The sequence below is a fragment of the Biomphalaria glabrata genome, chromosome 2 (genome assembly GCF_947242115.1).
Source record: "Biomphalaria glabrata chromosome 2, xgBioGlab47.1, whole genome shotgun sequence".
NCBI lineage: Eukaryota > Metazoa > Mollusca > Gastropoda > Planorbidae > Biomphalaria > Biomphalaria glabrata.
The window spans coordinates 52,143,880-52,165,088 of NC_074712.1; the positions used below are offsets into that span (position 1 = coordinate 52,143,880).

The following is a 21,209-nucleotide window of genomic DNA, read 5'->3' on the forward strand; positions in this document are numbered from 1 at the left end:
CAGAAATATACAAGTCAAAAGGAAAAAAGTACAGTAACTAAAAAAAAAAAAATATTGACAAAACTATTACCAGTTAAAAAAAAACAACTTAAAACTGACTAAAAACTTAGGTGGCTCTCGATAAAAAAAATTTCATGCTCTGAAACAACCGAGATACTAAAATAACTATTTATTTTGGGTGAGAAATTCCAACTCTAATGACAAACCATTTAAAGACATGTTTATAAATCAAATATATAAATCAACAACATTTTGTGTTATTATTACTGGTTGTTTCCACAGTTCTAAATTGTAAAATAAAACTATATCTGACAAAGAACTTCTTTAAAAAATGCATGCAGTAAGATAAAAGCAAATGGGAGAAAGAGCTGGGAAATTGCAGTTAAATTTCCTAAATCACAAAAAAATATTGAACATAAATCAGAATTGTTTCACAAATTTCTGATTTTTTTTTTTCAAAAAAATTAAAATTAAATAATTAACATAACCTACATGCAAAGATCAAAAGTAAACTCTTTTTAAAATTGTTCTTTACTTCTTCAAGTGTTAAATAATAACTATGTTTCCAAGTTTTGATGAATCCATTTTACATCCATAAAAAGTAATTTAATTTCTTTGTAAACTTAAAAATGCTTATTCTTCCCAAATAAATTTATCTTGGCAGAAATACTAAAATACAACTTCAAAAATTCATTTACTTTAATACAATACAAAACAAATTAGGTGTGCGGGTTCCATGAATATAGAATGTAAATAAGGTTTTCAGTTGCTTGGAATCTCTACTTGACAATATTTAATTCAATTAAGCCATAGTAAGAACAAAACACCAAGTTGAGTGTACATGTACTTATTGACTATGTCAAGAGTGTCTAAAAAGTTGACATCATCTATACATAACACACAAAGCACAAGTGTCTTGGTTAATACAAAGTACAGTCTGAAATCAACAACAGAATTCTAAAGCCAGGCTATGATATGCGTGCTAAAAGAATTGGGGAAAAAAAAATAGTACCAATGTGACCCTCTATACCTAAAAGAGAAAAAAATTATTTTTTTTATAACAATGTGGATTAATGTAGTGACATTTTTTATTTATTTTCAGTGTCCCCCATATCCTTTTAAATACCAGTAGAATAACAACTATATTAACATTTTGAAAAAAAAGTAGTCAAAATAGTTATGTAAAAGCAAAAAAAATGATGAGAGAAAAAAATCCTCAGCACTAGCTAGAAAAGCTAGAAATAAGTAAAATATTTCAATACTAAAGTTTGCTTGTTTTTTTAATTTAATAAGAAGCATTAGTTACTGTCAGCTAATCCGGGGAAAAAAAGATTACTACAATGTGTATTTTTAAAAATTTCAAATCAAGCTAAATAGAAAATAACATGAAAAGGAAAGAGTCTGGGTAAAACACAGAAAACATTCCAATTCTCTAAACATTTTTTTTACATTTAGATGATACATTTTAATAATTTTTTCACAAAAATGTATATATAAATTGACCCGAAAAGAGAAAAAATTAAAACACTGGAAAATATTTATTAGAGATGTTGTTAATAATTATCAAAAAAAAATGTATCATTATAATCATAACATTTCGTAAAATGTAATTTAAAAAAAGGGAGAGCATGGGGATTTACAGAAAATGAGGTGGGCTTCCCATAACTGTTGACTTTGTGAAACACTGAAAACATTTGACAGGACAGGAAAATGTAAGATAATGTTAGGCGGATAATGTTATCTTGATTAATTGAGCAATGCAGATTTTGTTGAGTTTCCAATATGATAAAAGGAAAGAAAATGGTTTTTGTGAAAGCCCCTACATTACCAAAAGCATGTTATATGAAGCATTAATGAAGGCAATAAAAAAAAAAAAGTTTCCATTAGTGCGAATTTTCATGGCAGAAAATAAATTTGACACTTTTTAAAATTTTATTTTATTTTTATTTTTTTTACATACAATCAAGTGCAAACTGGGTTTTTCTTTACAGGACATTTTCTAAGATGAAAAGAGGGAAATAAAAAGACTTAGGTAAAGCAAAAACACAACAACTTATATGGACAAAACATAAAAATCACATGATTTTTTTGGTCCCCATTCCCTACCCTAAGAAAAAAAATGTAAGCAGCAAGATGCAGTACACTAATAAAACCTGATTCCCCAAAAGCTACTAATACTTCTCTTTTATCTTTGTTAAAATACTTTTTTTTTTTGAATAACCAAAAAAAATGTGTTTAAAAAGGTTGAAAAAAAAAAAATCAGGTTTTATAAGAGATATTTTTAAACAGTCTACTTACTGTTGAAGTCCCCTGAGTTAGGTCCTGGCTGAACACCCATCTGATCTGTACGCCTAGGTAAGGCAGTCACAGGAAGTGCACGGGATGTTGAACTGTGCATTTTATTGCGATCTCTTTCTAATTCTTCCGTACCTCTCCCACCCTGAATCAAATTAGAAAAATTATTTTTTAAATCTAAAAATAAATTCCAGAAACGTTGTTGCTGAAAATTATACTTGTCTGAAATTTTTACTTACAAATTTGAGCATATTCCAATCAAAAACATAATCATAGGTAAAACCTTGCCGGTGGAACAGATTCCTAAACAGTTGTCGAAGATAGGAATAGTCAGGTTTGTCATCAAACCTCAGAGATCGACAGAAATTTAAGTAAGTGGCGAATTCAGCTGTAGAGAGAAGAATTTTATTTAATTATTCAAACATTCATAATTTGTCAGCCATACTGTAAGCAATATAAATAAAACTTCAATTACATTACTTTAATCATCATCATCAAACTCCATTAGAGTGAGGGCTTGAGAGGCTCAAATCCTCTCTTGCAAAGCCCTAGACAGAAACCCTGCTGTCTTGCGTAGTGCATAGATGTAGCCATACAGGTCGAGAATTTTGGGTTTCCCAGACCTGTCAAGACGGAGATCAGCAAGTCTGGGGCAGTCAAACAGAATATGAGGCATGGTTTCCTCTTCTTTCCCACAGCGGGGGCACAGTGAATCAAAATTTGGCCATAGCCGCGAGAAATATGAGCCAACAGGACAGTGGCCTGTCCTGCTATGTGCTATAATAGCTTGCTCAGGCCTGGACAGCCTCCACCACGGGGAAGTGCAGTCAGGGCGCCTCATGCACTCCCAGACTCCACGGGCGGTTGGGACTTGTCCCAGCACTCAAACCACTTTTCAGTTTCTGTTTTTTGTATTATAGCCAGCTTACAGCCTGTTCAGTGGGTGAAATTTGCCCTCCCTGGTGGGCCAAAGAGTCTGCACTTGTGTTGCCAATCATTACTTTAATAACAATACTGGTTTGCTTCTTATAAATTAGATGTAAATAGTATAATTAAATGTAAGAAAACCTTTAATTCATAATTATGTCCTTTGTTTGAAATCAATAGTTCTAACTCCTATATTAGACCTGCCTACCAAAAAAAGTCCAAATGCGTAACGCTGATAGTCAAAATGCGTATTTTGGCGTCAAAATGCGTATTTTGGCACCAGAATGCGTAACACTTACGCGATCCACTATTTTGTCATATATATATATATATATAAAATTAATAATATATATATATAACATTAGATCTAGATGTCATGATTAGATCTACAATCTAAATGTCTAAATCTAGATCAATATGACAATAGAGATGATATCTAGACTAGATCTGGATCTATGTCTATATAATGAATATAATCTACTCTAGATCTGGGTTCAAGAGTGTTACCGATGCCGTGGATCCGCTACAAACGTAGGTCTACTCCAAACTTTCGTAGGCCTACCTTCATCCTTGATCTATTCTATACTAAGACTTAGAATCTAGTCTAGATCTAGACTGACTAGACTAGATGGTAGTAGATGTAATCGATCTAGATCTAGTCAATCTAAATCATAAACTAAATTGGTACTAGAGATTGTAGAGTAATGTAGAGAATCATGACATAACGTAATATCTAATCTAGCTAGACTCTGCTAGATCTATTCCTGTATAACAAGTTATCTAGATTCTAGATCTAGAATCCAGATCTAGATTAGATATCTACAATGTCACTCATCACTCAATGTGTTTTGAATCGATAGCACTTTGATATTTTTTTCTATACAAATGAATACCTGAATCAGGGATTCAACATAGATCTAATTAATTTCTACTAATGAACTTACAAAAAAAAAAAGTCAAGTTGGTGTATCAGCTAACTGACGGTACCAACCCGCCACTCCTTCACTCTCGCGTTCTTCATTTCTAGACTAATTCTAATTGCTTTTAAGAACCAATCAACGTATAGATCTGGACACAATGTGTTCCCCCACCTTTTCTGCCCCCCCCCAACAGGACGGCTTAGCGTGACCTCCGTGACCGCTCGTAAGCTAGTCAAGAGGGGGGGGGGAGGATACGAAATGCGTAACGCGACGGGTTAAATGCGTATTTGCGTACTGACGGTCATTTTTTGGAGATTTTGCGTAACGAATACGCATTTTGCGTAACGGTAGGCAGGTCTGCTATATGATGAATTCTAATGACCTAGACTCAAATGTTACTATCTATTTTTATTTACTACTACTAGATCTAAATCTAATGACTAGACCTAGATTATTCTAGATCTACTTGATAATCTATCCTTTTCTAGGGCTCTACTCTAGTCACTATAGATGATGTCTCAGTTCTAGATCTAAAATAATTTAAGAGTCTACTAGTCTAGACCTACACCTAATTAAGTCCTCTAAGTCTAAGAACACAGATTATAATAATTATATTATAGATCTAAATATTTAAGTCTAGATCTATGGACTTATTGAGAACTAAATTTATTACATAATGATACTAGAAATCTTTCCCCTTCTAAGTCTATTTCTAGATCTAGATAGAGCTAGATTTAGTATCATCTAGTTATCTAGTGCTAGTCCTAGATCTAGTTACTAATTTAGACTATGTAATAAGTAGATATATTATATATATATTTATATATATATTTATAAATATATTTATTTAGGGCGCCTTAGCCTTACTGTGTCTTAGTTAATTAATTACATTTAGGTCTAGATCTAGATCTTTAATAATGTATTTTTTTTAAAATCCTTTTCTTAGATTACTTAGAAACCTAAGAAACCAGATGAGTTAGTGTTAGAAATAACAGAATAGTCTGAGTATAGACTAGTAGAGCCATTTGAATGGAACATTTGGCTTATTAGCACTTACTAGATTCTAAGAATAGATCTAGCTCAACCATATCTTCGTAAATTTAGGACACACTGGGTCCAGGAGATGAAATGTAAACAATAAACACAGACCTATATATATTTTATTTTGCATTCAGAATTTTCATTTCGCACTATTAATAAATATTGAAAATTTGGCGATTTTATTTTTTTGTGTCGGAATTCAGACTTGGCGGAACAAAAAAAATCATGAAAGCGGGACATGTGAGCTTTTTTTTTATGCTTTTGCGGGACGGTTCCGCATAATGCAGGACTGTAGGCATGTCTGTTTAAGGATAATCTCTATCTCACAATCTAAAAAAAAAAAAAAAAAAAAAAAAAAATGCTCCAATGAAAATTAAATGATTACACCTACATGGAAATGTTTTACACAATTCCTCAATGGGAGTAGACATTTTCTTTTCACTGATGCGTTCATATTTCTGACGCTTAGTAGCTGCCTTAAGACCTTGCCAGGGTAAACTTCCTCTCAAAAAATACATGAACACGTAGCCTAAAGATTCCATATCATCTCTTCGACTTTGCTCTAAAGAAGATAGAATATTATTATTACTTTTTCTTGTTTTAAGTCAACCAACAGTGACAAAAAAGTAAATTGCTTTAACCTAGCATTGAAAAATTAGCATTTTAAAACCAACATCAGGAACAAGAAAAATATAATTATTTTGATAGAAAAAAAAATGGAGTTTGCCAGGAGAAACAAAAAAAAAAGAGGGTAGAATTACTTAAACTAATGTAACTTTTGATTTGATTTCATTTTAAAGGAAAATGAATGGGCTACAAAAGTATAATAAATAAAATAAATTATTCAAGAAATTTTTTTTTAGTTAATTCTATATTGAGCACGGAAAAAGGAAATATATAAAAAAATTCATTTAAAAATCGATATACATAAATATTGAAAAATCACAAAACTAAGCACATTTTATCAATTCAAATTATTATTTACATTTTATCGGGTCCATGGGAAATAAACTAAAAAATATAAACCACTAATACAATGTTGAATTTAAAAAAAAAAAAAAAAAACATTTGTCCTGCATCCAATTTACTACCAAAACAAAGAACAATCACTCTCATATTTGGAAAATAAAAAAAGAGAGAAATAAAAAGTTTAACATAAAAAAAGATAGTGAAATGAAGATTATATACCAAGTTACTTGCTGAGAGCAACGCCGCACCCATCTGTGCTAGCAAAGTAACTCACTCAAGAGTAACACTGCACTGAAAGAGTTAAGTACTTTGCTTATTATTGACTCACCAATGCCTAAATGTGTGTTGATGCTGGCATATCTAGCAGTTCCAGTTAAATTTTTATTTTCCCGATATGGTATATGTTGATGTGTCCTTGCATCACGATATTTTTTGGCCAGGCCAAAGTCTATAATGTACACTAGATTGCCTTTTTTCCCCAAACCCATGAGAAAATTGTCTGGTTTAACATCACGGTGGATAAAATTTTTGGAGTGAATATATTCTATTCTGCTTATCTGCAAAAGAAAAACAAAAACAATAGTAATAAAATTTTTTTAATGTATTTAGGATGACTATTAATTCCAATTAAAAATATGTGAATTATTTATTACCAGCTGATCTGCTAACAGCAGGACGGTTTTAAGGCTAAATTTTCGTGAGCAGAAGTTGAAGAGATCCTCAAGGCTAGGGCCAAGAAGCTCCATGACCATAACATTGTAGTCACCTTCTGCTCCACACCACTTGATTGTTGGTATACCCACTGGGGATAAACATAAAATGACTTAATTAAATTTTAAATACAGGTTAAAACTACTCAGTTTATTACTGATTTTATTGAATTTCAGCGGAATCCAAACAATTTGAAGTCATAATATAAATAATGTAACACTATGGATGACATATTTTCCAAGTAAAGACATGCTAAAATAAGAGTCATTTCACAGTGAAAAATTGTACTGAATAACAAAGGAAACCAGATATTTCAATAAATCAAAGTTCTGCTTAATGCCATTGAAAGTGACAGTATCAGTGATTGAACATTTCCAAACAATTGCAGATGAAATTTCATATCACTTTCCAAAACTAATTGAATTCCAATTTGCACTTGCCAGAAGTTCATTCAAAGTCAATGTGCTCACGTCACTCATTAATAGTGATGCATGAAAATGAGTTTTCTTCTATGTCAATTACACTATTCTGAATCAAGTGCTTGTAGCCATATCCCATTTTAACTTGTTGCACCTTCTTCCATTTCCAACAACATTTCCTTGAAAACCAGAGTTTTCCAGCATGTTATTATCAAGTCTAAATACAGAAGCAGACTGGATGCAGAAATTCTATGTGCTCTTACAAAACTGCCATGAGAATTCCAGATGTAGAAACAAGCTGAACCTTCACACTTCTGTTGGCTTGTTTATATATACTGTCACAAGAATTTTGTAGCAATACAGTTTACTGTAACTTAGAATGTTATCCACATTTGTGACGTGTTTTTCAAATTGTCAGTATTGTCAATATGCAACTTGAAGGTGGTGAATACACAATAGAAAAGTAAATAAATGCAAGTAAAAAAAATTACATTTATTTGTAACTTTTAATTATAAGCAGAAATATATATTACAAAAATAAATTATAAATTTACTTGATTAAATATAAAGCTTTGACAATGTATATCAGACATTTACATTTAATGTCATTATGATTAGGATTTTATAACATTTATAAAAGCACAGTTTTATAGCCTTATGAACAAAAATGACTTTACGGTTAGGGGTCCCTGCATAGTGGGAATAGTAAAAGGATGTTGTGGTACCATAGATGTTTAGAATAACAACTTGTTCTATACCACTTCAAAGTAAGTGGATTTCATTATATTTAGTAGTCCACATAACATCTAAGCATACCCTACAATTATATGAAAATATTTTAAACATTACTATTTTTATATTTATAGATTTTATCAGGCATAATTTTCAGCACATGAAAAGTTTCAGATTTCAATCAAGTTTCTATGTGACGTTATAAATGTATTCAACAATGTCCAATTATTTGACCATACAAGCGATACAAACTTCACATTATAATATATAAATATTAAATTTTATCATCACTGGTACGCATGAAAATTAAATATTTATAAGATATTAATAATTTAAATAAAAATTCTGCACAAGTAATAACAACTCCACAAGATAATACATTAATGTTAAGTTCTATCAAGTTATTGTATATGTCAGTAGGCAGGCACGAAAATAAGAATAAGATTTATGAAAAACATACATCCACTACAATCAGCAGTTGTTTTGCTATGCTGGCTACAGTTAAATTTACTTAATTTCATGCCACAAACTTTTCCTAGTGCAATAGTTCGTTTTAGTAAAAATCAGTGCGTCCCTACTGTATAAAGATATTTCATTTCTACTTATCTCTAAAGGAACAATTTCAGAAATCTACTTACCACCACCCTGCATCATTCTATAAATTTTGCTTTCAATGTGAAGCTGAGGATGCTTTGTTTTCACACATTCCAGCTTGATGGCCACTTCTTCACCATTGGAAATATCTGTGCCTAAGATAAACCACAGAAATAGCTAGAAAAATAAAGTAGCAGTAAATTTTACACATAAACTAAAATGCGTTACACCTCTCTTACTGGACTTAAACTGTGATTCTTGTTAAAAAGACTTCACCATATATTCATTGTGACATGCTTTTTTTTTATAAAGGACTTGATTTACTAACAGATTAATACATGGCCAAAGGTGACAAGACTTTGTTCACTAGGTCTAATTGGTTGAACTGCTATAATTTTATTTTTATGACAGTAAACAGCTTTGGAAAGGTATTTAAAGTAAGGAGAGGAAAGTTTGGGTCAGGAAGATCAACACAAGCTTTGAGTGTTTATACTCATTGAGTAGGCTACTGTGCATTCTTATAGATTCTAGAATTACATAAAATTAAACTAAAAATGTTTTTTAACAATTAGATGCATTTGCTTTAGTTATATATTTTTTTTGTTATCATGTTGTTACCACTTGAGGTCTATTTAATATTATTTTTAAATCATAGAGAGTTTAATGTTAATATTTCTCTCTTATACATTTGACTTTACTATTAATTAAGAATACACATTTTAAAAATAAATCTAGACCTATAACCAACATTCAATTCATTGTAGATTTGTAAACAATTCTTTGCTATGGTAAACCATCTACTCCTTATAGTAGCCTATATATATATATAGATCTAAGGAGTAAGTAAGTAGACATATAAACTATAAGTATCAGAGATCATTAGATATAAATGTACCTTTAGATCTACATCTATAACAATAGTTAATATATATATATATATACTGTGCTTTTTTTTTTTGTAAAAAAAAAATAATAGGTGTCAGTACTCAGTGATGAATCGCCTAACTTTTAACTACTAATAAAAGATGCCTAACTTTTAACTACTAATAAATTAACAATAAACCTTAAAATACAAGAAAAGTAATAATTCCCCCCCCCCCACATTGAGAAAGGTGCAGGTACGCTGTGCGTACGTATCGTCACCAAACAAATGCACTTTATGTATGTATATATATACTATACTATACATTTAGTCAAAGGTTTTGACTTTTAAAAAATTGAATTTAGGTCGATTAGCTATTTTAATAGATCCATTCAATATATTATTCAGCCATGCATTTGCTTTAGTTATAATTATAACATTATTTTGTTTAAATTTCTGCTCTATTGTGGCTGTCCTAGATCTCATACAGTTTACTTATCATGTTAGAGCTAGTCTACTACCTACAATTACTACAATTAATTGTTTGGCAAGCATTTTATTTATGGTCAGATAGGACTAATGTCCATGATTGTAATACCACTACCTCTGGATCCACCTGTCTTGAGAGTGGGGTAGGGGGTGTGTGGATAGATGAAGTATATATAGATCAAGGAAGTATTTAGTAGCTTTATAACACAGAGATGGGTGGCACCTGTTAAGCTATTATGTTTCACAATCTTAATTTTAGTTTCTGTGTTGAAGGGGGGGGGGGGAGGGGGAGGCATATGTTTAATCATAGTGTCTAGGCCTCTACATCTATAAAACTATATAGATATAATTAATTTCTATAGATATGTTAGACTCAGATGCTAGATCTAGGCTCTAGACTAGAATGTGACCTCAAAACACCATGACTGAAAATGTAAGAAGGATGTCTGCTGATCAGCTGTGGTTATCATTTAGCCTTGAGTTAGAAATGCTGCTATGATAGACTACACTAAAGCATAACAGTTGTTTGTAGTTATAGATCTATGTTAGTCACTTTAGGTGGGAATTACTGAATTCCGCATATATTTTTCTGTGGTTAGACTAGACTAGAATGTATCTATACTATGCCATGCTATAACTTATATAACTAGATCTAATCGATGATAAATCTATATCTATTTTGATTTAGAATATAGAAATCTAGACTTAAGACTAGATCTAGTAGACTAGTTTAACTAGATCGAGTAAATAAATGTCAGTTAAGATCTGTTAGACTTACAAGATCTTCTAGTCTCACTCCTTAATTCTTTATTTAAGATATACACAATTTCTCATGGACATATTTGAATATTCTTTCTTTCCATGTTTCTCAGCAATCTTAGTTACTGGACTTGGATCAATCTATACTTAGACTTAAGTCTTAGACTTAAAAAATTAGGAGTCCTAATAATATAATCTAGATATAGATCTAGAGTCTAGACTATACTTGAGTATAGTAACAGTAACAGTTTTATCACTGATAATAATAGATCTATATCTATATATATTAGATCTAATTAAAGGCTAGATCTAGATTTATATAATTATATTATATTAATCAACTTTAATCTTTATCATCAGTATCATTATCATCATAAATATCAGAATACTTAACTTAGAATAACTTAGAACTTATAACAATGAATTAGAATAATTAGATCTATACTATAATCAATATCTAGTAGAATTTTATAGATCTGGAATCTGGAACTGGAATAGATCAATAGATCTAGAATTAGAATCTAGCCTAATTTAGGTCTAGATCTAGCTAGAAGATTATATTTATGTCAATTATGATGATAATGTATCAATTAGATTCTAGGACTAGATCTCATGAATCTAGATTTATATCATATCATTGATCAATCATGATTGATATAATAATAATTAGATCTAGAATGACTCTGAATGTTTGTAAATAAAATAGATAGATCTAGATTCTAGATCTAATTATTATTTATTAACATATCATTAATAACAACAACAACATTGAACATCATCATCATGAATGATCATGATCATGTCATGTCAATCATCATCTCTGATTTTATCATATCTAGATCTAGCTAGCAGCTAGGGCAATCTTAGAATCTAGGGACTAGAGAACTAGAGTAGACTAGACTGTAGACACTGTAGCAGTGTGTAGTCTGTAGTCGCCTAGATCTAGACTAGTTACTAGACTTACTAGACTCTAGAGGTCTAGATAATATAAATTAAAATATAGTAGCTATGCGAAATTCCCGGATGTTGACAGTTTTCGACTCGCGGGAAAAGTGGCGACGCCATTTTTCATGTTTATATTTATTAAATTAAGGGTGCTATTGATTTAAACTAAACAATGAAGAACCAGTCAGTATATGAAGCATTTTAGACTAGTTTTTTTATTTGTGAATATTTTTTTTACAATAATTAAAAAAAAAATTAATGAAATTAAAAAAAAAAGTGTTTTTTTTTTATTTGGCCGAACTTTCGTAAAAAGTTCGTCATTTTGTAGATCTAATACGTGCTTCAGGTTGTTTTGTCATTTAAAAAGTTTGTTTATTCTGGAAGATAATTTAAATGGCCGTAAGTTGAGCAAATTTCATTGTAATATGTTGGTATATGCGATTTTTGTCTAAATTCCTGTGAGGCAACAAATCATGACAAATGTGACTTTTTTTTAAAAATGGCGGCAATGGATCAGACCTCGAGGTTTTTCAGTTTTGGCAAATGATTGCATCCAAAAACCATTTTGTCAAATAATATTTTGAATTAGTCATGTTACACGTGCATTTTCTTATTAATTTAATTTATTCTGCTTCCTATATAGCCGGTTATGTCTTTTCTATTAGCATTTTGCTCAAGCATGTTACATGTTAAAAGGTGAAAAAAAAATCAATTTATCATTACGGTCACGTGACAACAATGAACTATTTTTAGCCTTTTTGTCTGTAGTCAAGTGTAAACATTTAGAATCTAGTCTAGAGTCTAGATCTATTTAAGTATTTACATTTCGTAGATGTCTAGAGTCTAGATCTATATGTGAATTTTAGATCTGCTTAGTTAGATCTTGATCTAGATCTAAATGTTTTTGAATCAAATTACTGCACAAACAAAATTGAAAATCTAGATCTAGACTCTATACTAGACTTGACTAGACATTTCTAGATTAACTATTTTACTCTATTGAATTTGATTTGATAGATCATGAATAGATTAGTGACTTACTTAGTCTTGATTAGATCTACACTACTAAAATCTACTTTATCAAAGTTTATCTATATCAATATCATTAGTCTAAGTTAGTCATTATAATTTATATGTTATAATGTTATATCTAATCAGACTAATCTATAATCTATATCTACTAATGATCTAATAATCTAAGTCTAAATCTAATTATCTAATTACTTGATCTAAAATAATCTAATCTAATTCATTGGCTATATTATACTTATAGAATAATATAGATTATAGATCTATTATTTATTTATTTAGACTTTCTAGAATATAGATCTATATTATATATATATAGACTCTAGTTCTATATAATACATACTAGATCTATATAGATCTAGCTAGATGTCTTTAAAAAACTAGATCTATTAGTATTACTATTATTTAATTTAGAACAATTTGTCTATAAAATTTTAAATAATATTACACTAATTACAGTTCTAATACAGACCCAGCCCAGTCTATTTTACTGACTCTTATTTCTATTATATCTACTCTGACTATATTTATATTTTATACTACTCAACTACTGTATTAACTAAATTATGTATTAAAGTAGATCTTATCTAACTACATAAAGAAGGCCTATCTATATCTAGTTAGTTAGAATTCTATACTAGATTGACTAGATGTAGACTACTTTAGATCAGTAGATCTGATTAATTTTTTTTAAGACAGTTTGATTGCTTTATCCTGTAATCTTAATTAATATTCATATTAGAATTAGATATTGGCTCTAATATATCTATATTAGTATGGATGGCTGCCTGGTCGTGCGGTTTGCACGCTGGACTGTCGTTCAGATTTATCGATGGTCCCGGGTTCAAACCCTGCCCGCTTCCATCCCCCATCGTCCTGCGGGAGGTTTGGACTAGGAAGTAATTATCTTCAACTCTGAAGGAACATCCGAAACATGTAAAACATTTTAGTATATATTCCATTCAATATATCTAGATAGATTGATTAGAATTTTTTTATTTTTACATTTTACATTTTTACATATATGTTAATCATTCTGATTGCTATGATTATTATCATACTAATGCTATATGAGTATGATAGAAGTGATGATATAGCAGCACATAATGATCATCGTGTCACCCAGGCCATTGATATATATATATATATATATATATACAGGGCTTTTTTTTTTTTTTTGACAGTACACATTGGTACGGCATACCAGCACCTTTTTTTTGACTATTTAATTCTATGATTAATATAGGCTACTTAAATTTTATATAATTTCTATAGATTGTAATTTAATGTTTATCTAATTACTAGATGGTCTAGAGCTACAATAGAATCAACTTCAATGTTTACCTAATTACTAGATCTACAATACAATCTACTATCAATTATTTCTCAAGAATTATTTTAAGATTTTCCATTGGATTATTCACTTACGCACCTATACTCTTTAACTGATATCATGCCAAGACAAAGAAAAAGAAAGCTTTCATCCTGTACAAATATTGAAGACACTATTTTCTACAAATTTCTTTATGAAAATTTTAATTATTCTGAACTTACACCTGATGACAATAATAAACTATGCCTAAAAGGACATGTCCTCCTAATTTATCTGCAAAATCACTCCTCTCAAACATCCACAGCTGAAAGTGTTGCTTCAATTTTTGGATTCCCATTTAATCCATGTTTGATTTCAAAAGTTCGTTATTTAATTCAATGCACCCTTGGAAAGTATAAAAATAATATAACAAAATATTTGTCTGAAATTCAAAACATTTGCTGTCAAATTTTTTATCAGTTACCTACCACAACTGCTTCTAACCCTGATTTAACTCCAACAAAAGTTATACAGCAAACTGAAATAAATCCTGTTTCATCAAATTTAAGAAGCAATGATGAATTAACCCCTCGCAGAAGACATTTAAAAAGACGACTTTCTTTTGTGTCCCAGGCAAGAAGTGAAGACAAGAATAAATATAGGAAAAAAATATGTTTATTAAAATCTCAAATCAATTCTCAGCCTAACCTTATTAAAAATCTTAGACGGTCTGTTCACCGAAAAAATGAGAGAATTAATAGGTTATTAAAAAAATTGCATGAATATGAAATTGCTTCTGGCAAACAAAGTTTTTTAAAATGTAAAAAATGTATTTTGCAAACAAAAAAACATCAAGAGATATTAAAAAAAATGAAATCATCTTTCAATAAAGAATTGGCTGTGAAGGACGCAATCATAACATCCCTTCAAAGTGATAAACTACATCTTGAAGATGAACTTAAAGAATTAAAAGAAAATAAAGCTAGGTCCCTTAAAAAAAATAAGAAAATGTATGATGTTATGACAAGATTAATGTTTTTTAATTGTATTTTATACCAAGCCCCAACCTCTTCCATCTCCCCTATAGTTAGTAGTTTATCACAGAGATTGGGTGTGCTTCTTGATTGTGTCCCTCACAGAACATCAGTAGACAACTTTGTAAGAGAACTTGGTGTTATTTCAGACCTACAAGCCGCTGAAGTTGCCATGAAAACACCACATCTAACTCTTGGGTTTGATGCCACAACCCAAGAGGGTGTTCTTGTCAATTCAGTACATCTCACCACTCCAACTGATACTTTTGTTATAGCTTTAGATCAGTTGAGTGGTGGGAGGGCTGAGGACTATGAAAAACACTTAATTGAATCTATAAAAAATTTAGCATATGTTTATTCTGATTTCCATAAGATAGAGTTTTCCACTAGTTATAATCAAATTATCAAAAATATTTCCAACACTATGTCAGACCGGGCATCAGTAAATCATGCTTCCATAGTTAAATTAAATGCATTATGGGGTAAAACCTTAAATGAACTTAATTGCCACCTGCACCCACTTGATAGTATTTCAAAAGGCTGCAGGTTGGCACTTAAGTCCCTGCAGACAGAAAGGAGCAGCCTTATTGGGAGTGACTGCATAGCAGGCAACATTGTCTTACAAATAGACAAACTCAGATATCGAGATGGAAAGGGTGACCCCAAAAATTTTATTTCCTTTCTACTAAATGAAAACTTACCCAAGGGCCTTATTCCACGGTATAGGGGAAATCGTTTGCACGTTTTTTTTCATACATGTGGAATATTGGTCCTTCATTATGACCAAATATTATCATTTTTAAAATCCCCTGCCCTTTCCTCTGGATCGCTGATAAGTTGCCTGCACAGTGACCTCAATAGTGAAACTGGGAAGAAACAACTTTTTGTTATGGGTGTGGTAGGGAAACTGTTGACAAGCCCTTGGATGAAAAAATTTTACATTGCGCCTGGTGCGCAAGCTGTTTCTCATCTTGGGGCTGTCACAGTCATTAAAGAAGTTCTAGCCCAAGTAGATCAATGCCTTAGTAATCCCTTTAGTATTTTCACAAGAAACCTAGACTTCTTTGGTGAAATCCTTGATGTTAATGATCCCATACTGGAGGTTCTTTTGCTCTGCCCTCAAGATAAGGAAGTTGAAAACATGATAAAAGCTAGTCTGTCTTCTATTGCAGAAACTATCAATAGGCAGTATAAAAGGTATCTTAGTATGAATGTGTCTGATCTGATGAGCACCCAGACAGAATCTGCTAGGCTACATAACATGGATTCTGAAGAGGTGATTGGCATGTTTAGTGCAGCCAAGAAAAAAGCACCAAATGCAACGATGTGCTACATGTCCTCTAGAATCCGTTCCCTAAAGAACAGAACTGTAGCCTATCTAGATTCTCTGAGTGTCTCAGATATGACTGAAAGGGTGACTTGGGCCATTGGTGTCTCTCGCAGTAGGAGGCAGGCTAATCGAGTGAGGACGTCAGAGGTGACTAAGGAGATTGCTCTGAGGGCGGAGCAAAAAAACCAGGAGACAGAACAGAAAGAAAGAAAGAAAATTGAAAAACTTTTAAGACAAGACAATTACATTGACAAGATTAAGGAACTGATTACTAACGTGACTGAACAGACTTGGATGGATGTGCAGGAATTGTTATCTGGAAATGTTATTGACAGGTTGATCTGTCACTATTGGTACAGTGCAGGCCCTGTATTATATAGTGGCAGGGTAAAGGGACTTAAAAAAGGAATGAAAGATGTATATTTGGTAAAATATTGGCTGGATGATGAGGATGAGAGTAGAGGGGTTGACTATGACATGAGCAAGTATCAGCTTGCCTGTGACATACTGTTCAAAGACTTGACATTACTGTAGAATAGTATTTGTTAACATCAAGGATTTTTCCCTACCCATTGACAAAAATGTTCCAGTTTCACTTCTGTCTGACTAACAGGGATTCTTTATAATTGGGTGGTAAAACAATGCACATAATAATATAACACACTAATAAATCTGTTAGCTAATCATCAGTGACTAATACATTTCACTAAAATAAATACTTTTATAAAATTTTCAAACTGTAAAGTTTATGTCATTAATTTTAAACATATTCTATACTATTATAAAATTAACTAGAGGTAAACATAGTCTTAATCCTTTTATACTATTTTTTTTAAGCTTTGAAATATTTAAAATAAAATAGTACCTTAATAAAAAAAAATATGTAAATAAAACTATCCAATTATGAAGAATGATCATTAAATATTTTATTTTTTTTTTGTTGTTGTTTTCAACAGAAAAGTAAATCCCCTATTTCTGTAAATTTGTAACAAAACATTTGTGTTGGGATTTTTTTTGATAATTTGATTATTATTCATTTTCTTCATGCAACTATAATTTTTAAAATTATAAAACCTACATATTGTTTAAATTTGTTTTCCCATTGCATCATATGTAATACTGCAAAGTTTAAAATTAATAATGCTACCTTATAAGTGTTTCTCTAGTCCTCCCAGTAGATCTGAAATAACACCAGTTGTTGTCTACTTGTACTTCACATTTTTTTTTATTGCGCTTTTTTTTCTAACACACTATTTTGTTTTATATCATCTAATTAAATAATTATCAAATTTAATAAAGCCAATTAACTATTTTTCTTAGCTATTTTTACTATACGTGGTACATCATCACTTTTTATATACTGTTCCATTTTAAAATTGTATTGATGGTTCATAAACAATTAATTTAAATAATGTGTAATGTAAAGCCATAACTTAAAATTAAAATATTTAATAATTTTTATAAATAATAATATTATTAGTTTTATAAAGTTGTCTTCACTTCAAGTTTGTGACTGTAAAGATATGCAAACTTTCCTTTTTATATTCATGTGTACCATTCAATATTAAGTTTTTTCAAACACAAATCATCATATTTCCTATTAACCTTTTATCTCTCAAACATTTAACTATCATAAAAAAACAACACTTTTTTTCCAATCCATTTATCATTAACCCTTCATTAAATTACACATTTAACCCTTCATAAATTCCCACATGTGCCTTATACTTTCATGATGTCCTTCAACTACTTGCATGTCATCAGAGTTCCTTCGGCACCATTTACTTCATCGTCATCCATTACATAATAACTTGCATGTCATCAGAGTCACTACTGCACCAACAAATAAGCCACCATTGACTTCATCATCATTATGTGCTGCTTACTTGCATGATATCTGCTTTGCTACGCTTGTAACAAAAAGAAGCCACCATTTACTTTATCGTCATCCAGTACACACAAACTTGCATGTCATCAGAGTCACTACGGCATCAACAAATAAACCACCATTGACTTCATCATCATTCTATGCTGCTTACTTGCATGATATCTGCTTTTCTATGCTACTAACACACAGAAGCCACCATTCATTTTATCGTCATTCAGTACTGGCTAATTTGCATGTCATCAGAGTCACTACGGCATCAACAAATAAACCACCATTGACTTCATCATCATTCTATGCTGCTTACTTGCATGATATCTGCTTTTCTATGCTACTAACACACAGAAGCCACCATTCATTTTATCGTCATTCAGTACTGACTAATTTGCATGTCATCAGAGTCACTACGGCATCAACAAATAAACCACCATTGACTTCATCATCATTCTATGCTGCTTACTTGCATGATATCTGCTTTTCTATGCTACTAACACACAGAAGCCACCATTCATTTTATCGTCATTCAGTACTGACTAATTTGCATGTCATCAGAGTCACTACGGCATCAACAAATAAACCACCATTGACTTCATCATCATTCTATGCTGCTTACTTGCATGATATCTGCTTTTCTATGCTACTAACACACAGAAGCCACCATTCATTTTATCGTCATTCAGTACTGACTAATTTGCATGTCATCAGAGTCACTACGGCATCAACAAATAAACCACCATTGACTTCATCATCATTCTATGCTGCTTACTTGCATGATATCTGCTTTTCTATGCTACTAACACACAGAAGCCACCATTCATTTTATCGTCATTCAGTACTGACTAATTTGCATGTCGAGTCCCTATGTCATTAACAAATAAACCACCATGGGCTTCATCATCAGTTGGTCGAACTTAATTTCTATGTTATCGCATTCATCATCTACGTTATCGGCACAAATCCAGCAATCGTTTATGCCTTGCCATCTTACCATGCTATACTTAAAAATTAACATCATATTATCAATTTCCAAGAAAAATGTATGTAAGTAATTAATTTTTTTTCTATACAAAATGATTTTAAGTTTTTATTTTTTTTTAAATATACATGAATCTAAAGATAAATTTGTTTATCACATCTAAAGTTTTATCTTTATCTTGGTGTTGTTTTTAGATGTGCTATAAAAATGAGTGAGATGGTATGCTTCATTGATTTCATTGTTAGGCCTAAATTTAATTGCATCAGAATTTTTACATTTCTGAATGGTTAGACTTATTTCAATAATCTAAATATCATTGGAAGGATCTTGACAAGTAACATTTAATATAAAAAAAAATATTATAATGCCATGTTGAAATATAAAAAAAAATTATTTAAATTTTATGAAAATGAATATAATTTTATTCACTTTGATTTATTTTGTTCATTATGTTGGTAACAGTATATATGGTTCTTAGTGGTGTGATAAAGATTAGCAAAGTGTCACGCATTTTCGTTCAATTTTAAGAAAACCTCACTTAGTGTTGAGTGAAAACGCGTTAAAAAAAATTGTAAAAAATTAACCGTTTGGCATATAGCAATATTCTATATATCATTGGAAAGCTCAGGATAAGTGCTTCACTTATCTGTTATCAACATTTTGTTAAAATAGAAAGATAAGAACATTTTATTACAAAAATAAATAATGAGAACCTCATATTGAGTTGGTTAAAATTAAAAAAAAAATATATATATAAATAAACTGTATAAAAAAAATAAATACATTTATTAAGCACACCCTAAGCTTTATTTTGATATATAGATTATAGCAATGTGATAAAAAGTAGCGAAATGGTACACATTTTTGTTCATTTTTTCAGAAAATCTTGTGCCATGGTTTCCCATTGCTTCAATGTTAAGTGAAAACGCGTCAAAATTGTGTGTATTTTTTTATCTATTGGACCCATAATAACATTCTATACCTCATTGGAAAGCTCAGAACAAGATCTTTAATAATTTATTATCCAATTTAAAAAAAAAAAAATTTCAAAAATTTTGTCACATACCTAAATATAGATCTAAGTATCTTTTTTTAGAAGTTAGCTTACTTACCAAGATAAATATCACCAAATGAACCACTTCCTATTTTTCTCCCAAGTCTGTACTTATTTCCAACTCGCAGCTCCATTTTTTCTGTCATAAAATATAAAATGGTGAACCTTTCCCCATCGTTTGAGATAATCGGAAAAACAAAACAAAGTACAAAAGCCTCAAAAGGATATAAACAAATTCTTTATGATTTCTACCACTATTATATAGATAAGAAAATCGCTTACCCTATAAATCGTAGCCCTTCCAATAACCCCTCCTTGGGTCGGAAGATGAATGATAACTTTTAATATACCATTAATTTTGTAAAATATCAAAAGAGAAGGGCGGATGTCGATGATTATTTTAACTAAATTTTCCTACTTTGGACGCCATTATTTACTTTGGTTGCTCAAGACGATATCTACGCAGGCGTCAAACCAACTTCCGGTTCTTGATTCATATATGCCCCTTCCCCCTTTTCTCACCCATTGCTAAAATAAAATGTAGGCTAGATGGATTAGGAAGCAATATATAGTGTAAGCAAGGCCTAGATTCTACCTACACACTAGTACACACCTTGTTAAGCAAATGATCTTTATTATCTCTGACTTTAGCTATATTAATATACATATTTATAGTTTAATCCAAAAATAAATAAGTCACCTTAGTAGTCTGTGTTAGGTGTAATTAAGGATTTATAACCACATATAAATATATGCGGAATTCGGTAATTCCCACCTAAGGTGACTAACATGGATCTATAACTACAAACGACTGCTATGTTTTAGTGTAGTCTATCACAGTAGAATTTCTAACTCCGTAATCTCAAGGGTAAATGATAACCACTGCTGATCAGCAGACATCCTTCTTACATTTTCAGTCATGGTGT

General features: G+C 30.9%; 1 protein-coding gene across 6 annotated transcripts in view; it reads right to left on the reverse strand.

Annotated features, from left to right (window-relative positions):
- Positions 1-20,759, reverse strand: part of LOC106079090 (casein kinase I-like) — a 28,554-nt gene extending 7,795 nt beyond the window's left edge. Inside the window, exons 1-10 of one of the 6 annotated variants that reach the window (XM_056021333.1) lie at positions 20,566-20,756; positions 20,342-20,448; positions 8,653-8,763; positions 6,806-6,954; positions 6,481-6,709; positions 5,575-5,745; positions 2,535-2,683; positions 2,299-2,440; positions 1,961-1,999; positions 1,013-1,030 (exon numbers count right to left, since the gene is read on the reverse strand). In XM_056021333.1, the coding sequence (XP_055877308.1) occupies positions 1,986-1,999; positions 2,299-2,440; positions 2,535-2,683; positions 5,575-5,745; positions 6,481-6,709; positions 6,806-6,954; positions 8,653-8,763; positions 20,342-20,429 (1,053 nt within the window). In that variant the 5' untranslated portion in view covers positions 20,430-20,448; positions 20,566-20,756 and the 3' untranslated portion in view covers positions 1,013-1,030; positions 1,961-1,985. Of the gene's footprint in view, positions 1-1,012; positions 1,031-1,960; positions 2,000-2,298; positions 2,441-2,534; positions 2,684-5,574; positions 5,746-6,480; positions 6,710-6,805; positions 6,955-8,652; positions 8,764-20,341; positions 20,449-20,565 lie in introns of all 6 variants that reach the window. The other 5 variants (XM_056021328.1, XM_056021329.1, XM_056021332.1 and 2 more) reach the window with 5 other exon arrangements.
- Between the last annotated feature and the right edge of the window lie 450 nt (positions 20,760-21,209).